This window comes from Hyperolius riggenbachi, chromosome 2, assembly GCF_040937935.1.
Source record: "Hyperolius riggenbachi isolate aHypRig1 chromosome 2, aHypRig1.pri, whole genome shotgun sequence".
Classification (NCBI taxonomy): domain Eukaryota; kingdom Metazoa; phylum Chordata; class Amphibia; order Anura; family Hyperoliidae; genus Hyperolius; species Hyperolius riggenbachi.
This window is the reverse complement of record NC_090647.1, coordinates 131,711,492-131,732,718: the sequence shown is the minus strand read 5'-3', so window position 1 is coordinate 131,732,718 and position 21,227 is coordinate 131,711,492. Positions and strand designations below refer to the sequence as shown.

The 21,227-nt window shown below is 46.2% G+C and overlaps 1 protein-coding gene across 1 annotated transcript in view; it reads left to right on the top strand.

Annotated features, from left to right (window-relative positions):
- Window positions 1–21,227, top strand: part of LOC137544085 (solute carrier family 26 member 10-like) — a 78,364-nt gene that overhangs the window by 14,987 nt on the left and 42,150 nt on the right. The window contains exons 2-4 of the mRNA XM_068265148.1: window positions 15,799–15,909; window positions 17,685–17,845; window positions 19,199–19,363. Of these exons, the coding sequence (XP_068121249.1) occupies window positions 15,799–15,909; window positions 17,685–17,845; window positions 19,199–19,363 (437 nt within the window). The remainder of the gene's footprint in view (window positions 1–15,798; window positions 15,910–17,684; window positions 17,846–19,198; window positions 19,364–21,227) is intronic.

The window sequence follows — 21,227 nt, the reverse complement described above, 5'->3', positions numbered from 1 at the left end:
CAGTAAACAATGCTATATATAGTGTGGCTGAGCGAGCGGTGTACTACTGTTCCCAGCAGCGACACACAATGACTGGGGGGGACCCTGGCTAGCGTGGCTGGAGAGCGAACTACCCTGCCTGCCTACCCAAAGCTAAACCCACAGACAAATGGCGGAGATATGACGTGGTTCGGGTATTTATTTAATTACCCGAACCACGTGACCGTTCGGCCAATCAGAGCGCGTTCGGGCCCGAACCACGTGACCCGTTCGGCCAATCACAGCGCTAGCCGAACGTTCGGGGAACGTTCGGCCATGCGCTCTTAGTTCGGCCATGTGGCCGAACGGTTTGGCCGAGCACCGTCAGGTGTTCGGCCGAACTCGAACATCACCCGAACAGGGTGATGTTCTGCAGAACCCGAACAGTGGCGAACACTGTTCGCCCAACACTAAACAGCAGCAGTAGAAGGAGGTGGAGTGACGTGTGGCACTGACAGCAGGCAATGCATAGTGTGGACCCTGGCGGTGGGACCACACTGACAGCAGCAGGATAAATACAACAGCAGCAGTAGGAGGAGGAGTGACGTGTGGCACTGACAGCAGGCAATGCATAGTGTGGACTCTGGCGGTGGGACCACTGACAGCAGCAGGATAAATACAACAGCAGCAGTAGGAGGAGGAGTGATGTGTGGCACTGACAGCAGGCAATGCATAGTGTGGACCCTAGTGGTGGGACCACTGACAGCAGCAGGATAAATAAGACAGCAGCAGGAGGAGGAGTGACGTGTGGCACTGACAGCAGGCAATGCATAGTGTGGACGCTGGTGGTGGGACCACTGACAGCAGCAGGATAAATACAACAGCAGCAGGAGGAGGTGGAGTGACGTGTGGCACTGACAGCAGGCAATGCATAGTGTGGACCCTGGTGGTGGGACCACTGACAGCAGCAGGATAAATACAACAGCAGCAGGAGGAGGTGGAGTGACGTGTGGCACTGGCAGCAGGCAATGCATAGTGTGGACTCTGGCGGTGGGACCTCTGACAGCAGCAGGATAAATACAACAGCAGCAGGAGGAGGAGTGACATGTGGCACTGACAGCAGGCAATGCATAGTGTGGACCCTGGCGGTGGGACCACACTGACAGCAGCAGGATAAATACAACAGCAGCATTAGGAGGAGGAGTGACGTGTGGCACTGACAGCAGGCAATGCATAGTGTGGACTCTGGCGGTGGGACCACTGACAGCAGCAGGATAAATACAACAGCAGCAGTGGGAGGAGGAGTGACGTGTGGCACTGACAGCAGGCAATGCATAGTGTGGACCCTGGTGGTGGGACCACTGACAGCAGCAGGATAAATACAACAGCAGCAGGAGGAGGTGGAGTGACGTGTGGCACTGACAGCAGGCAATGCATAGTGTGGACTCTGGCGGTGGGACCTCTGACAGCAGCAGGATAAATACAACAGCAGCAGGAGGAGGTGGAGTGACGTGTGGCACTGACAGCAGGCAATGCATAGTGTGGACCCTGGTGGTGGGACCACTGACAGCAGCAGGATGAAAATGAGCGCAGTGTAATATGTTGCCGCTTTAGAAATACAATAAATACATAAATAAATTCATAGGTAAATCAATGCAGCAGGCCAGCAGGAGGAGGAGGAGTCCGGTAGAAATACAATAAATAAATACATAAATAAATTCATAGGTAAATCAATGCAGCAGGCCTGCAGCAGCAGCAGGAGTCCGGTAGAAATACAATAAATAAATAAATACATAAATAAATTCATAGGTAAATCAATGCAGCAGGCCAGCAGGAGGAGGAGGAGTCCGGTAGAAATACAATAAATACATAAATACATAAATAAATTCATAGGTAAATCAATGTAGCAGGCCAGCAGGAGGAGGAGGAGTCCGGTAGAAATACACTAAATAAATACATAAATAAATTCATAGGTAAATCAATGCAGCAGGCCTGCAGCAGCAGCAGGAGTCCGGTAGAAATACAATAAATAAATAAATACATAAATAAATTCATAGGTAAATCAATGCAGCAGGCCTGCAGCAGCAGCAGGAGTCCGGTAGAAATACAATAAATAAATAAATACATAAATAAATTCATAGGTAAATCATTGCAGCAGGCCAGCAGGAGGAGAAGGAGTCCGGTAGAAATACAATAAATAAATAAATACATAAATAAATTCATAGGTAAATCAATGCAGCAGGCCTGCAGCAGCATCAGGAGTCCAGTAGAAATACAATAAATAAATAAATAAATAAATAAATTCATAGGTAAATCAATGCAGCAGGCCTGCAGCAGCAGCAGGAGCCCGGTAGAAATACAATAAATAAATAAATACTTAAATAAATTCATAGGTAAATCAATGCAGCATGCCAGCAGGAGGAGGAGGAGTCCGGTAGAAATACAATAAATAAATAAATACATAAATAAATTCATAGGTAAATCAATGCAGCAGGCCTGCAGCAGCAGCAGGAGTCCGGTAGAAATACAATAAATAAACAAATACATAAATAAATTCATAGGTAAATCAATGCAGCAGGCCAGCAAGAGGAGGAGGAGTCCAGTAGAAATACAATAAATAAATAAATACATAAATAAATTCATAGGTAAATCAATGCAGCAGGCCTGCAGCAGCAGCAGGAGTCCGGTAGAAATACAATAAATAAATAAATACATAAATAAATTCATAGGTAAATCAATGCAGCAGGCCAGCAGGAGGAGGAGGAGTCCGGTAGAAATACAATAAATAAATTAATACATAAATAAATTCATAGGTAAATCAATGCAGCAGGCCAGCAGGAGGAGGCGGAGTCGTCACGTATGGCAGGCAGCAGACAATGTATTGTAATTCCCAGGCAGGCACCTCATGTCCTCCTTTCGCCGACAACAGGTGCCAGGAACGTGCCTTCTATCCAGGCCTGGTTAATCTTCAAAAATGTCAGTCTGTCCACGCCCTCTGTGGACAGACGAGAGCGCTTCTCGGTGACCACGCCACCGGCCGCACTGAAGCACCTCTCAGACAGCACGCTGGAAGGGGGGCAAGACAATACCTCCAGGGCGTACTGCGTAAGCTCCCTCCAGATGTGCAAGCGCTCCACCCAGTACTCCATGGGGTCCACAGGCTCTTCGCTGCCGGTGTCAAGCTCACTGAAGGACCCCATGTACTCAGCCACCATCCGGATCATGCGCTGGCTGTGACTCTCACCGAAGGTGGCTGCTGCCCGCACCTCCTCTCTCGACTGCTGTACCTTCATGTAGAACGCCTGCGTCAATGACAGAAGGTCTCCTGGGCGCCTGATGCTGCTGCTGGCCGCAGGCACCTGCTGCTGTGCTGCTGGCTGCTGGACAGGGACAGAGGGAGTGGAAGGCCGGGGGAAGGCTTCCTCCAGTCGCCGAACAAGGATCTCCTGCAACTCCCTTGCTCGCTGCTCACGGTCTCTGGCAGGCAGAAACTGATCCCACCTCCCCCTCAGCCGTGGGTCCAGGATCATGCTGATGCAGGCGTCCTCCCTCGCTTGCATCCGCTTGACCCTGGGGTCTGTGCGCAGGTAGCGCAGCCTGTGCGCTGCCATGGGGAACAGGGTGGACCGTCTAACAGAGACATCAGGGTCAGCGTCCTCCTCCTCTTGTCCCTGAGACTCTTCCTCCTCTCTCCACCCTCGCACCACTGCTGCTGCGCTCCGATGTTCCCCCCCAGCAGCAACGTCCAGCACCTCCAACTCCTCCTCCTCCTCCTCCAGGGACTCAAATACCTGCGGAGCAGTGGACTGCACAGGCGGCTGCTGTTCCAGCTGCTTCAGGGCCTCCTCTCCCAAATCCACCAAATCGCCAAGTGCCCTGTCCAGCAGACAAACAAAGGGCACCCACTGGCAGAGGGATGCCCGTTGTTCACTCACCAGGTTGGTTCCCGGCAGGAAGGGAGCCAACACCAAGCAGACCTGCTGCATCTGCCCCCATTGCACGTTGGTGAGGAGCTGGAGTGTGGTGCTGCTTCTGCTGCCGGTGCCGGCGACAGTGGCATCATAGATGTACCGGTTGACAGCCCTCCTCTGCTCAACCAGCCGCTCCAACATCGCCAGGGTGGAGTTCCAACGAGTTGGCACATCTATGATAAGGCGGTGTCGTGGCAGGCCCTCCTGCTGCTGGATGTCTGCCAGTTTTGCTGCGGCAGCTGCTGAGCGGCGGAAAGTGCGCACAATTTTCCGTGCCGCTTCTAACAGCTCCTCCATCCCCAGGTAGGTGCGCATGAACTTTTGCACCACCAGGTTCAGGACGTGGGCCAAGCAAGGGACATGGAGCAAGTCTCCACTGCTGATGGCAGACAGCAGGTTGGCGGCATTGTCGGACACCACCAATCCCACAGTGAGGCCTCTGGGGGTCAGCCACGTCCTCTCCTGCTCCCTGAGGTACCGGAGCATGTTACTTGCCGTCAAGGAGTGTTTCCCCAGGCTTTTCATCTCCAGCAGCGCTTGGCAGTGGCGGGCCTTCACGCTGCTGGAGAGACGGGATTGCTTGACGGTGGGAGCTGCTGCTTCTCCCCTGACCCCGCGCGGTAGCACCACGTAGTGGGCGACTGGTGCTGCTGTGCCCGAGGATGGACCTGCTGCTTCCTCGCTCAGGCTTTCCACCAGGCTGACCCAGTGGGCTGTAAAGGACAGATAGCGCTCTGTCCCAAACCGGCTGCTCCAGGAATCCATGGTTATGTGGATCCGTGCACTGACAGCGTGATCCAGCGCGCGGCCCACGTTCTCCATGGCAGAGCGGTGCAGTGCTGGGATCGCCCTGCGGGAAAAATAGTGGCGGCTGGGGACTTGCCACTCCGGGATCCCAACCTGCAGCAGCGCTCTGATGTCACTCCCCTCCTGCACAAAGGAATATGGCAGGAGCTGGGAGCACATGGCCCAGGCAAGCAACCCGTTCAGCAACCGGATGCGCCTGTGGGCGGGAGGCAGCACCTTGGTCACACCAGGGAATGCTTTGCTGAGCAGGGTCTGGCGGCGTTTGCCTGCATGGGAGGATGAGGAGGCCACTGTGAAGGGAGCTGATGAGGCCACTGAGGACTGGCTGCCCGGGGGGGGGGGGAGTTGCTGCTGTGCTCCTGCTGCTGCTGCTGGATGGGCAGGAGGGTCGGCTGCTGCTGCTGCTGCTGAAATCTGTGCAGTCGCTGTCTGGCTCTGACCACTGCCTGCACCACTTTGCATAAGCTTCTCCAACTCATTAAAGTCCTCAAAATGTCTGCTCTGTAAGTGGGTCTGCAGGCACGAGGTACTCAATTTGTGGATATCGCGACCTCTGCTGAGACTGAGATTGCAACTGTTGCAAATTGCACGGGTCGGGTCCACTGGGCACTTGGTGAAGTACCGCCAGACTGGGGACTTCAACCTGCTCTTTGCGCTTGAGGGCTGGGGTTTTTGGGTGCCCTTGGAGGATTGTGCCTTTTTGGTTGTAGTTAGAGGTTTTCTGCGAGTGGTGATAGCGACTGAAGCAGTAGGCTGTGGCTCCTGCCTTCCACGCCCTGTGCTGGCCGCCTTGCTGCTGCCGCGCCTCTGCGCCAGAGACGCCTCCTCCTCCGATGATGAGCTGCCTTCAACCAACTGTGCTGGTGGTACTGGTGGCACATATGAAGGATCTATCAAGTCATCATCATCAACCCCAAACAAATCCTGTGAGCCCGACTCAACCAACTCCTCTACCCCAACATCCCCTGCATCACGCCCCTCCTCCTCAGCGCCAACAACAAACTTCTGCACCTGTAACTCCTCCTCCTCCTTGCATGGCCCCATCATCTCCAACTCATACTTCTCCAAAACATCCCTGTACATGGTCACAGTCTCAGGGGAGAAGAGCGTGCTCTTTGAGGACAGGCTGGTCGATGGGGTCACCGTGACCATGGCCTTAAGCGCTGGTGGAGGCCTGCTGCGGACAGGAGTGCTGGTGGCACTAGTCTCGCTGCTGCTGGAGGCCTGGCTGGAAAAGGTGGCTTCCTGCCCCGCCATCATTTCCACCACAGCCTGCACCTGACTCTCCCCAATGGGCCATGGGCGACGACCCGTCTCAAAGATGGGCGCAACACGCTGCTGTTGCGCCTCTGCTCCCTCCTCCCTGTGGTCAGTGGCGGCGCACCAGTCCCAGACCTGCTGCTGCTGGCAGTGGCTCCTGCAATGGCGCTTCCTCTCCTGGTGGTGCCTCGCCCTCTACCTCTACCTCTGCCAGTCATAGTGCACTATACAAATACAGTAAAAAAAAAAAGTAGAAGAGGGCGGGAAAGGGTGTAAACTTTAATAAAGTCTGTGTTGGTGGTGACTTGGTGGTGACTAGTAGTACAGTAGTAGACACTAGTAGTATGCACGCACGCAGGTAACTAAGAAACACCGAGCGTACTACGCTACAAGTAAGTCGTGTGGCAGACAATCGGTGACAATTAATAACGGTCACACACGGTCAGACGCAATCAATCAATAGGCTCGGGCAGGTGAGGTGACAGACAGTCACAGGTCACTCACAACGGATGCTGGTGTGGTGGCCTGTATGTGTTGTAAGTAACTCTTATTTATTACACACACTACGGATGATAATAAAATCACACAGTAAAATTGAAAAAAAAATTAGTGAACGGGTACTAGACTAGTAGACTAGTAGTATAGTAGTAGACACTAGAAGTATGCACGCACGCAGGTAACTAAGAAACACCGAGCGTACTACGCTACAAGTAAGTCGTGTGGCAGACAATCGGTGACAATTAATAACGGTCACACACGGTCAGACGCAATCAATCAATAGGCTCGGGCAGGTGAGGTGACAGACAGTCACAGGTCACTCACAACGGATGCTGGTGTGGTGGCCTGTATGTGTTGTAACTCTTATTTATTACACACACTACAGATGAGAATAAAATCACACAGTAAAATTGAAAAAAAAAATAGTGTACGGGTACTAGACTAGTAGACTAGTAGTATAGTAGTAGACACTAGAAGTATGCACGCACGCACGCAGGTAACTAAGAAACACCAAGCGTTCTACGCTACAAGTAAGTCGTGCGGCAGACAATCGGTGACAATTAATAACGGTCACACACGGTCAGACGCAATCAATCAATAGGCTCGGGCAGGTGAGGTGACAGACAGTCACAGGTCACTCACAACGGATGCTGGTGTGGTGGCCTGTATGTGTTGTAACTCTTATTTATTACACACACTACAGATGAGAATAAAATCACACAGTAAAATTGAAAACAAAAATTAGTGAACGGGTACTAGACTAGTAGACTAGTAGTATAGTAGTAGACACTAGAAGTATGCACGCACGCAGGTAACTAAGAAACACCGAGCGTACTACGCTACAAGTAAGTCGTGCGGCAGACAATCGGTGACAATTAATAACGGTCACACACGGTCAGACGCAATTAATCAATAGGCTCGGGCAGGTGAGGTGACAGACAGTCACAGGTCACTCACAACGGATGCTGGTGTGGTGGCCTGTATGTGTTGTAAGTAACTCTTATTTATTACACACACTACGGATGATAATAAAATCACACAGTAAAATTGAAAAAAAAATTAGTGAACGGGTACTAGACTAGTAGACTAGTAGTATAGTAGTAGACACTAGAAGTATGCACGCACGCAGGTAACTAAGAAACACCGAGCGTACTACGCTACAAGTAAGTCGTGCGGCAGACAATCGGTGACAATTAATAACGGTCACACACGGTCAGACGCAATTAATCAATAGGCTCGGGCAGGTGAGGTGACAGACAGTCACAGGTCACTCACAACGGATGCTGGTGTGGTGGCCTGTATGTGTTGTAAGTAACTCTTATTTATTACACACACTACGGATGATAATAAAATCACACAGTAAAATTGAAAAAAAAATTAGTGAACGGGTACTAGACTAGTAGACTAGTAGTATAGTAGTAGACACTAGAAGTATGCACGCACGCAGGTAACTAAGAAACACCGAGCGTACTACGCTACAAGTAAGTCGTGCGGCAGACAATCGGTGACAATTAATAACGGTCACACACGGTCAGACGCAATCAATCAATAGGCTCGGGCAGGTGAGGTGACAGACAGTCACAGGTCACTCACAACGGATGCTGGTGTGGTGGCCTGTATGTGTTGTAACTCTTATTTATTACACACACTACAGATGAGAATAAAATCACACAGTAAAATTAAAAAAAAAATTAGTGTACGGGTACTAGACTAGTAGACTAGTAGTATAGTAGTAGACACTAGAAGTATGCACGCACGCAGGTAACTAAGAAACACCGAGCGTACTACGCTACAAGTAAGTCGTGCGGCAGACAATCGGTGACAATTAATAACGGTCACACACGGTCAGACGCAATCAATCAATAGGCTCGGGCAGGTGAGGTGACAGACAGTCACAGGTCACTCACAACGGATGCTGGTGTGGTGGCCTGTATGTGTTGTAAGTAACTCTTATTTATTACACACACTACGGATGATAATAAAATCACACAGTAAAATTGAAAAAAAAATTAGTGAACGGGTACTAGACTAGTAGACTAGTAGTATAGTAGTAGACACTAGAAGTATGCACGCACGCAGGTAACTAAGAAACACCGAGCGTACTACGCTACAAGTAAGTCGTGTGGCAGACAATCGGTGACAATTAATAACGGTCACACACGGTCAGACGCAATCAATCAATAGGCTCGGGCAGGTGAGGTGACAGACAGTCACAGGTCACTCACAACGGATGCTGGTGTGGTGGCCTGTATGTGTTGTAAGTAACTCTTATTTATTACACACACTACGGATGATAATAAAATCACACAGTAAAATTGAAAAAAAAATTAGTAGACTAGTAGTATAGTAGTAGACACTAGAAGTATGCACGCACTCAGGTAACTAAGAAACACAGAGCGTACTACGCTACAAGTAAGTCGTGCGGCAGACAATCGGTGACAATTAATAACGGTCACACACGGTCAGACGCAATCAATCAATAGGCTCGGGCAGGTGAGGTGACAGACAGTCACAGGTCACTCACAACGGATGCTGGTGTGGTGGCCTGTATGTGTTGTAACTCTTATTTATTACACACACTACAGATGAGAATAAAATCACACAGTAAATTGAAAAAAAAATTAGTGTACGGGTACTAGACTAGTAGACTAGTAGTATAGTAGTAGACACTAGAAGTATGCACGCACGCACGCAGGTAACTAAGAAACACCAAGCGTACTATGCTACAAGTAAGTCGTGCGGCAGACAATCGGTGACAATTAATAACGGTCACACACGGTCAGACGCAATCAATCAATAGGCTCGGGCAGGTGAGGTGACAGACAGTCACAGGTCACTCACAACGGATGCTGGTGTGGTGGCCTGTATGTGTTGTAACTCTTATTTATTACACACACTACAGATAAGAATAAAATCACACAGTAAAATTGAAAAAAAAATTAGTGAACGGGTACTAGACTAGTAGACTAGTAGTATAGTAGTAGACACTAGAAGTATGCACGCACGCAGGTAACTAAGAAACACCGAGCGTACTACGCTACAAGTAAGTCGTGCGGCAGACAATCGGTGACAATTAATAACGGTCACACACGGTCAGACGCAATCAATCAATAGGCTCGGGCAGGTGAGGTGACAGACAGTCACAGGTCACTCACAACGGATGCTGGTGTGGTGGCCTGTATGTGTTGTAAGTAACTCTTATTTATTACACACACTACGGATGATAATAAAATCACACAGTAAAATTGAAAAAAAAATTAGTAGACTAGTAGTATAGTAGTAGACACTACAAGTATGCACGCACGCACGCAAGTAACTAAGAAACACCGAGCGTACTACGCTACAAGTAAGTCGTGCGGCAGACAATCGGTGACAATTAATAACGGTCACACACGGTCAGACGCAATCAATCAATAGGCTCGGGCAGGTGAGGTGACAGACAGTCACAGGTCAGGTCACTCACAATGGATGCTGGTGGTGACCTGTCACTCACAGTCAGTAACTAACTAACACAGTACTGAAACTAATAAAGTAACAGACTACAGCAGTAATAATTAACCACCCTGGCGTTCTGATAAGATCGCCAGGGCGGCTGCGGGAGGGTTTTTTTTAAATAAAAAAAAAACTATTCCATGCAGCCAACTGAAAGTTGGCTGCATGAAAGCCCACTAGAGGGCGCTCCGGATGCGTTCTTCTGATCGCCTCCGGCGGCCAGAAGTAACACGGAAGGCCGCAATGAGCGGCCTTCCGTTTTTCGCTTACCTCGTCGCCATGGCGACGAGCGGAGTGACGTCATGGACGTCAGCCGACGTCCTGACGTCAGCCGCCTCCGATCCAGCCCTTAGCGCTGGCCGGAACTGTTTGTTCCGGCTACGCTGGGCTCGGGCGGCTGGGGGGACCCTCTTTCGCCGCTGATCAGGTAGCACACGCGGCTGGCAAAGTGCCGGCTGCGTGTGCTGCTTTTTATTTTATTAAAATCGGCCCAGCAGGGCCTGAGCGGCAGCCTCCGGCGGTGTTGGACGAGCTGAGCTTGTCCAGACCGCTCAGGTGGTTAACTAAACTAGTACTACTAGTACACAACTAACTAGAATCCCTAACCTACCTAAGCTAGTAGTAGGCTAAGGCTACCTAGGCTAGCAGGCCTAGCCTGCTCACAGACTAACACTAGCCTAGCACAGTATACACTATACACTAGCTGACTAAAAACAATCAAAATACTAGCTAACTATATAAGACAACAATAAACGTGTTTAGGAGGTGTTTAGGAAGCAAAACGCTAGGTTTAGCAGTGAAAAGCACTTGCTCAGACACAGCACAGCACTGGAGAATCTCTCAGTACCAGCAGCAGTCACACAAGTGCGTGGCTCCGCAACATGGCCGCCGCCTTATATAAAGGAGGGGAGGGCCAGGCTCCCCTCCTCTGATTGGTTGCTAGGGTTGCCAGCTCCTCGGCAGGAGGACTTCTGATTGGCCCAATCACGTCATCCCCGAATCCCGAAGCCGAAACCGAACCCACAGCTCCATCCGGCCGAATTCCAGCGCGCGCATTCGGCATGCTTCGTATTCGGGTTCGGCTCGGAATCGCAGCATTCGGGTTCGGGTTCGCATGCGGAAAACCTAAAAAACACCCGAATTTTTCGGGGAAACTTGGTATTCGGGGTCCTGCTGAGCAACCCTGGTGACAACACGTGGCTTCTGCTGCTTGGCCAGCAAGAGGATTTCCAAAGCTTTTCCACTTCCCAGTCCAACACTGGACCCCATGCCAAAAGGTCCCCTAATTTTTACAGAGCTTTTTCACATACTTTTTCAATTGCGGAGTGCAAAAATGATTTGAAACAGAAGATAATAATAATAATTCCATTATTTGTATAGCACATTTTTCCTGTCGAGATCAAAGCACTTGCTAGGCAGCCACTAGAGGTCACTCAGTAGCAAGTTTAGCGAATCTCATCCAAGAACTCCTTACTGATTAGGTCTTAGGGGAAAGCTTAGAAGAAAAGTGAATTGGATCAATATGACACTCATCTGGTGATACAGTAAAATGACCAAAAATATATATTTTTATTTTGTACATTTTTGCAGTGAACAGCTGGATCTGGACCCAATAATTGGCAGAGAGGGTGTAGCTTCAAAGTTTTAATAAGAGAGGGACTGCAGGGTACGCTAATGAAGATCTTAAAACACTCCTTGCTGTTTTTCTAGATGAGCTTCTCTCCCACCACTGACTTCAATGAATTTCACTGTCCTACAGTAAAAGCTGAACTTCTGTGGAAATTGGCAAAGTCTTGCAGAAATTTGCAAGGCAGAGCCATGTCTTGAGGGCATCATTTCTGATTGTCTTCCTTTGTTTCATGGAAATTTCATAAATGTGATCACCACATAATCATTTGGATATGATTCAGAAATTCTTCATTCTTTTTGCCCCAGACCTATGGTTCAGTTTTAATTATAATTTATTTCCTTTATTTTTATTATGTGGCTAAAGGAAGTTAGACACTTAAAGATAATAATATAAAATAAATGCTCTCACAGTTGTATAAACCTAAATAAAGACCCACCCTAAACAGCTTGGGGACCTATGTTAGGGTCCCAAACCAACTGTCAAAATCAGTGGTCTGGTTACTGTGGAAGTCTGCTTATCTAACAAAATGAGTGTAAAAGGGAAATCTCACTTCTGTTATAAAATTTCTATAAACACAAATCAAACACAGATCGCTGCTGCACAAACCTTTCTCTCCTTTAATCTTACAATTAAGTATCTTTCCATTTCAATTTAGCCAGCTAAGAATTTCCAAGGCGGACAGTAAGCTCAAATTATATTTTGTTTGGCCAACATGGTAACCATATCCTGCAGTAAAAAATCACCCGAAATTCCCTTCTTTCCTTCAGAAGTCACTAGCTTCAGAGGGCAGCGGCCTTTGTAACTCATTATCAACACCTAAACTAATCCAATATGCCAGTTTATTTCAGAAAAATATGATGTGGATGCAAACAAGTTGAATAAACACCTTTTAATAGTCCCACTCCCAACAATATATAGAGCCAAATTTAACATGCAGTGTTTTTAACAACAAAATGGACTTTTTATTATTTGGATTGTCTGCTCCGGACTGCACATGCGCAGTACGGAGCAGCCCATCTTCGAGACCACTCGGGCTCCTCCCGAAGCCTGCCAAAGCCTGCCACAGCAGAGGAGAGAGCAAGATGGGGCCATAGGGCAAGCAGGCTGAATAGAGCATCTCAGACCACTTTTTATTGGCAAAGACTGAAGCTAGGAACCCAACCAAAGATAGATCGGGGAACCTATGGTGACGCGCCCCGATGAACAACCATCCCCTGATCCATCTTCTACCATGGGAATACGCAACGGCACATGACAATTGTAAACAATAGCTGAAACGATCATGGTACTTTGTGCGGCATCAGGGATCTTAAAGCTCTGACAGTTGTGAGCAGCACGCATCGCACAAAAGAATAGCACAAACATACCCATAGCGGGATATCTTGGATTGCTCATTGCAGAAAAAGTCGCATGGCCACAACAATTGCGTCGTTGGTTAGACCACTCCTGTGCTCTTCCGATGAATTATAAACTAGATTGTGGCTGTTGAGGGCAACTGAGGATGGGAATGCCCTAAAATGTTTCTGCTTTGCCTATGTGGCTGTGATATGCTTTATTAGTGGCTGCATTATAAGTGATTTTAGTTTTCCATTGTGCAAAAAAAGGGGATACTCCTGAATAGGAATGAGTTTCCTGAATTTCATTGAATTTCAATTTTCCGCATCAGAAATTGGCATTCCAACTTGGAATTCGGAATTCTGAGTGAAATTCCAAATTGTGCCATTTACATTAAAAGTCAATACCGCTGACTTCCACGGTTAATTGCAAAGCCCCCGTAAATGCAATCTTCACCAAATTTTCCAGATATCCTTGGGAGAATAGTGGGAACTAATGCAAAAAAATCCTAAGACCTTGTAGTGTTCAAGAAAATCGATTTTGAATACTTCAAACAAAAAAATGTTTTTAAAGTCAGTAAAATAAGATTCCACAATAGAATCCCGCCACTTACATTAACCTTTTTCCGACCGCGTCACGCCGATGGGCGTGGCCACGGCGGCAGCCCCAGGACCGCCTAACGCCGATTGGCGTAAAGTCCTGGGGCTGTAATTTGCATGAGATTGCGCGCATGCTGCGCGCGCATCTCATGCTCGGAGGGCGGAGCTCCGCCCCTCATCAGTCTCCGAGCGGCTATTGCCGCTCGGGAGACTGTTAGACGGCGATCGCGCCGTCTATTTACACTGTGCAGCGCTGCGATCAGCAGCAGTGCTGCACTGGGGACAGCCGTGTGACACGGCTGTCCCCCTGGGGGACAAGAGAGCGATCGGCTCTCATAGGCAGAAGCCTATGACAGCCGATCGCCGTAATTGGCTGGCTGTGGGGAGGGAGGGAGGGAGGGAGGGAAGGGTTTTAAGGAAACAGGGATTTTTATAAATAAAACAAACATGGGGGGAGCAATCAGACCCCACCAACAGAGAGCTCTGTTGGTGGGGAGAAAAGGGGGGGGGATCACTTGTGTGCAGTGTTGTGCGGCCCTGCAGCTTGGCCTTAAAGCTGCAGTGGCCAATTTTACTAAAAATGGCCTGGTCACTAGCCCTGCAGTCCTCAAGGGGTTAACCTTCCTGGCGGTAAGCCCGAGCTGAGCTCGGGCTATGCCGCCGGAAGGCACCGCTCAGGCCCCGCTGGGCCGATTTGCATAATTTTTTTTGCTACACGCAGCTAGCACTTTGCTAGCTGCGTGTGCAATCCGATCGCCACCGCTACCCGCTGATCCGCCGCTATCCGTCGCGCCACAGCCGTCCCCCCCCCCCCCAGACCCCGTGTGCTGCCTGGCCAATCAATGCCAGGCAGCGCTGTGGGGTGGATCGGAGACCCTTTTGACGTCACGCCATGGCGACGGGGGAAGCCCTCCAGGAGATCCTGGAGCCAGATGATTAGTGATTAGTACTGCTGAGTGCTGACTGCTATGGTTTTCGGACTGTAGTTAGTAATTGAAGCACTGGATGGCCACAGGCAGGTGTTGTTTTTATGAAGTCTGATATGCTTCTCTGGCTGATTCCAGGCTTATATGATTTCCTGAGTGTACACTTACTGAGCATTATCACTGCTGGAAAGAAAACTACACATTTTTATTTACAAAAAAACTTGTTCTACTGTACATTATATATATTTAAAGTGTTATGTATATTATATTTTAGCTTCTAATTCAGTGAGAAATGGTTAGACATTCTGTCAGGTTTTAAATGCTGTCTGAGTCCAGCTGTGAGATTTCTTCTCCCATCAAGAACAGGAAGAGAGAAGTAAAAGTGCTGTAATGGAAACACACAAACTGAGAAAGTGACAACATGTCTGGGAAGTTTTTATCCCTGTCTAGGTTCCTGCTGAGAAGATTTTCATCATTTCATGCCCCAAGGTCAGAACTTCTAAAAACAGGAAATAAGGGAAAATCTCCATTGTGAGTACAAAGACAGCTGTAAAGCTAAAATCTAAAGCTAAAATAAAAGACTTTTGGGGCCCATACATGGTACAATTCTTTTCATCCAATCTTACCATTTCTATGTAATATAAGAGAACTGCCTAATTTATCCTTTCCGTATATTCACTTAATTTACCTTTATACTACATAGAAATGGTAAGATTGGATTTAAAAAAAATTGTACCATGTATGAGCACCATTTGGCTGATGTTTCCCCTAAAGGGAACCAAGTGCCACTTTTCTTTCTTGGTTTCTAATAGTAATAGGTGTTTTCATGTTCACCCCTCCCCCTCTAGCTGCTCATTATTTATCCAGGGGAAGATGGCATACGTGACATCTCTAAACTCCTTGAAGCACAGTGTACTATCTACCCACCCCCGCTGATGAAAGCTTTTGCTTTCTCTCTGCTAAGGTATGCAATATAGCAGTCCTGATCTGCCTGAAACTTCTGCAGTTGGACAGGCCTTGGAAGTAGGGACATAAAACCCTCTGCTAAAACATTCAAATGTAAAAAGTAGAGGTAAAATTGATTTTTTTTTATGAATTAACCACATTGTTGGCATGCATTTTTAATGTGCTATTGAGATGTCCTAGGTGCTAAAAATGGTGCTTGGTTCAGTTTAAATATTACCAATATTTACCTGTACATTACTTGGTATGTGATGAGAAGTAGATGTACATGGCAATCTTGATTTGGTTCAAAGTAATCTGCAGACATAATGAATCCACTCAATTGGTCCATGCTTGAATCTGGAATATTTCTGCTCTAGGGATGGCTTTTGCACTACTAACTTCGGTGGCTCCAGTTTATGGACTCTACACATCCTTCTTTCCTGTTTTACTGTACATGCTACTTGGGACTGGACGTCACGTCTCTACTGGTAAGGCCATACAATTACATCAGTCCAATAATGCTATGTTTCCATTTTTGGTCTATGACCACTGATTATCTTCTTCCTGCTTGATGATGTTATTGCAACTAATGTGTACTGTTTTATGGGAGATACTGTGTAGATGGTGGGTGCTTTCTGGCCTTCTTGGACAAGCCCAGTGCGAAGCAAGTCTGGAGACAATCATTGTATTTCACAAATATCAAGGCTTTATTTGTGTAGTGGCGGCTGCCTACAACATATACATAATGCTGCTTACAATATATACATAATGCTGCTTACAATATATACATAAAACAGGTAACAAAACACAAACAAAAACCTTTCCACTAGATGCGTATATAAGGTAGCATATATGTTCACATGCTCTCTTTGGATGCATTCATATGCAAAAATACAACGCATGTTGATGCATTTGTCCACAGCAGCACAATTAAAAAAAAAAGAAGGCACACGGTGTCTGAAAAAATGCTGTGCGCACATAACTAAGCTTTCTCCGTACATACAACGTAAATGAAAAGATGTGCATAATGTGAGCCATTAGGAACCATCCATTGATTAACACTGGTTGCACAGTGGTTTGCAATTTGTTGTTAGAAAAACTACACGCTTAACCCTGCCTATACAACTTAACGTTGAAAATCCTGTCTACTGTGAGCAAGCCTACTGTTTGTCCCAAACTAAAAACAACATACAATATAAGCAACACTTTTTACAGCACAGAACAGGTACTTTGGATGTTTAGTCCACCAAAGACAGTAAAGTACGCTACCTGCACATGGCAATTTTTCCATTACTACCGCTGAGGGAGCATTGCCTGTTAGCCACGTGCGTTACCAGGTCAGTGTCCATGATCACCGCCCCTAGGGATTGATTATTTTCTTTCTAAATCAGTATTGCCTGCTAATTCTGAAGATAATTGATAAGGTTGTCTGTACAAAATGATCAGACTTATGTTACTAAATTATAGATCAAACAAAGCAGAGAAGCTTTTGCTGTCTACAGGGTGATTTTTAAATAGTAACCCAAGACAGCCTGATAATTTTGAACTGGCGATGGCAATCTTATCATATAGCTTCTGAGTGAAGTGGGACTTTGAGTTATTAACACTTCCAGTAACGTTTTGCCAATAAAATGTTTCCTAGCAGTTCTTATGCTGTGTTTAACATTTTAGAACAGAGATTAAGTTTGAGTTTCATGCCATTTTAGGCTTACAAGCAAGAAAACGAATAAAAAAATATTGATAAAATTGTTTTAGTATTTTTAGGCCACGGTCTGACAGATCACAATGAACTTCACTGCCGGGAGAAAATCTCAAAATTACAGCATAGTGGCAATTTCAGAAATATAAAAGGAAAGACAACCATCATATTTCAAATTTTAACTAGCCTCAAACAAAATAAAACATTTTTTGAGGCTAGGTTCACAGTGGTCACTGGTCAGTGTTATAATGCGTATGAACTACAATGCAGAATGGACAACACACTTTAATACAAAGCTTGCATGCAATGAGTTAGAATAACTGTATACAGAACTAGGCAGTGAGCTGACATGCAGAATTATGCTGAGCACTGTGAACAGGGCCTCAATTGCTTAAAGTGTTTGTTAAAAAATCTGTGTGTGGCTGACATTATAATTTTAGATGAATGTTTTTTTTTTCTTGACACTTTTGGAAAATCGATAAAGCAGACACAAAATAACTGTAGCCCTGTATTTTATGTGTAGCCACATGTAGCTGAATGTCATAATGAAACTTAATCATTCAGGTACCTTCGCTGTGCTAAGCCTGATGACTGGCTCAGTGATTGATGAACATCTTGTCCAAAATACTGAGGAGAGGAACCTCACCAGCGAGGAGCAGCTGGAAATCTACACTCAAAGAATAGGCATGGCTGCTGCTATAGCCTTCCTGATGGGACTTATCATGGTAACTACACACATTTTACTAATATAGGATATATTGTGACCAGGGGCGGACCTACCATGAAGATTCAAGATTCAAGCACTTTATTGTCATTGTGTAACACAACAAAATTACTTTTCATGACAACCCCATGGTGCATATAGGCAACATAGTGATAGTAACAAAGGTAGAAAGAGAAGAAATTATACAAATATGACAGGTATTACATGTACTTAAGCAATTTGTACACAGTGTTAATTATTTCAGGGAGGATTCAGAGTTTATCAAGTTTATGGTGGATGGGAAAAAGCTGTTTTTCAGTCTGTTTGTGTGTGTGCAGATTGATCTAAAACATTTACTTGATGGAAGGAGCTGAAACAAGGCATTTCCAGGGTGAGTGTTGTCCTTGATAATGTTTTTGGCCCTTCTCGTACAGCCAGTCTCATACAAAAGTTCCAGTGATTTTAGTTCAGTGCCGATAATGACCTCTGCTTTTTTAACAATTCGCTGCAGGGCTGCTCTAGTAGCCTTGGTGCAGCTGTTGTACCAGGCCGTCATGCAACTGGTCACAACACTTTCTATAGTGCATCTGTAGAAATTAACCAGCAGCTTCTGTGGGAAGTTAGCACACCTTAGTTTTTTGTTGTGCTTTGCCAGTCACAGCTAAAGCATTGTCAGCTCAGGACAGGTTCTCTGCGATGGAGATTGGAGAGGGTATAAGAAGAGTAAATACTTTATTACACACAGAGCAGGGAAGAACTAAATGGGAATTGATGATGGTGAAATTATGTAGAGCTGTAGGTACTGCGCTGGTTATAGGTATAGTTAGTCTGTCAGTAGCAGCACAGAGGAGGTGGGCAGGACCAGGTTATCTGCTCAGTGTTCACAGTGAAAGACTGGCTGGTGAACCCTCCCAGCTCCTCCCTGACTACCTCCTGAGGGTGATGATGGGAGGGGGAGGGGTCTCGGCAACTCACAGATTGCTGTTCAGTCCAGTTAGGATGCATCTGATATTCATACAGGATGTCAGCATTGCAAACCCAGCAAGCTAGCTATTAACAAATTAATGTACATGTATTATCTGTGTATAAAATGTGTTTAATCTATCTTTATTAAATGTATTCTTTCATTCAGTGGTGTTTTAGATTTCCTCGGGAGTCACCAGTAGCTACATTATAAGTAATAGGTGTTGTATATAGGTAAGGTTGCCCATGCTTGGTGGCACAGTTGTGGTTATCTTTAGCTTATAAACATGTGTAGATGCTTCAGAAAGTAGCAAACGTGAATATTTTCTAGAAACATATTTATGAGTAATATTCCATAAACTTGACTCGGTAATATGTACTGTACGGTAATATCTTGTTGTGATGTTTACAGGTGAGCATGTTTGTCCTACAACTTGGCTTCCTGTCTACCTACTTGTCTGAGCCCATAGTGAAAGCATTCACCAATGCTGCGGCTTTCCATGTGACCATCTCTCAGATACAAAACATGATGGGACTCCCTCTCCCGCGTCACACTGGACACTTCGTGATTTTCAAGGTCAGCCATGAAAGTTGTCACATTTAATAGAATCATAATCCCTCCCTTTAATAAAACCTAGTTAAACATTTTGCTTTACCTAACCTAGTTAAAATGTTCTCTTAAAGTGGAACTTCTTTGTTGAGACAAAAGTAATCACTTCAGTTCTGCTCTACAAATTGCTAGGAATAATCACACATTATTTTAAATTGATTAACCTGCATAGTGAACTCAAATGCTCAGCCAGTTCACACTGATTGTAATAGACTCTTCTAAAGCTACGTACACACATGCGACAACAATCGTTCGTTGTCAACGACGAACGAACTTTTAATTGATGAAAGAACGACCTAAGTAAAGTTAGTTTTAAAAGGTGTGTAACGATCAGATCGTTAGAACGAACGTTACATCACGTAAAAGTAACTATTGCGCCTGCGCATAAAAATAAAAAGTTCCATGGAGAAATAGTGAAATGCTCATGTCAAGCCTAGTACGAACGATCGTTTCCAACGATGTACTACTTTTGCAAACGATCGTCGTTGGGAAAAATCCGCCAAGCTAGATCATTCATTTTGAATGATCTAGCTCGTCCGTCGTTACACTTCATGGTCGTTGGCTGCTTTTTTTCAAACGATCGTCGTTTGAAAGGATCGGGGAACGATCGTTTCAAACGACTATAGTCGCATGTGTGTACGCACACTGGGTGTGTCCTACAATCTAGTTTTCACTCAGTTTGTGCAGATTTGACAAACAATCAACAATTGTTTCTTCTCTGTGCAACAAATAAAACATGCAGGTAGTACAGCAACAGCAGCTTTGTGTGCTGAAAGCAAGCACAACACAGAGTACCGATTCCAGACTAGAAATTTAATGCAACTTTTCCTTACAGTTTTGGAAATTCACACTTGCAAACTGAAATGCAGAGGGAGTTTCTGATAACATTCAACATTGCAAATGTACCGCATATACTTGACTATAAAGGCCGTACACACGCCATACTAAAGGCAACGACGGGTCCGTCGTCACCTCCCTCTGGGCGGGCGTTCCAGCGACAGTCCAGCATGTGTACAGTCTGTCTGCAGACTGATAAGGCTGTTTCTGAGCGATCTGCCCGGCGGATGATTCAGAAACAGCCTTATCAGTCCGCCGACAGACTGTACACACGCCGGACTGTCTGCTGAAAACCCGCCCAGCGGGAGGTGACGACGGACCCGTCGTTGCCTTTAGTACGGTGTGTGTACGGGCCTTTAGTCTAGAAATTTAGGTCTGACTCACTAAGTAAAAGTAAAGGGATTGACTTATACACGAGACAGGAGCAACCCTGAGCACACTGAGTAATGTGTGTACTATTATGTGTGTACTCACTTTCCCATTTGCAGCAATTTATCCAGTGGCAAGTGATACTTTCATGATAAAGGAAATGCCAAAAAACACAGGTCTGAAAGGCCTGTCCACAATCATTACCAAGGAAAGGGGGCAGTGTGTGTGTGTGTGTGGGGGGGGGGGGATTCTGGGCTGCAGGGAAGGAGAGTGAATCATTGCTGCACTTGGGGGCCTGGAGGAATTACTGGCTGCACTTTAGTGATAGGAGGGGTTAATGGTTGTAATACTGTATACTGTGCAGTCTTTAACCCCTCCTGGTCCCTAAGTGCAGCTGTTAATTATTCCTAGTCCCTAAGTGCAGCCATTAATTTTCCTTGGTAGACTTATACTTGAGTCAAAAAAAAATTCCAGCTTAAGAGTGTCAAATATTGGAGTTGACTTATACACAAGGTCGACTTATATTCGAGGATATACAGTAAGCATTTGTGCAGCAGTAATACAGCAGTTTTTTTATTGAGAGAGGAATCTAACTTGAAAACTGTAGGTGTATATGACTTATGAC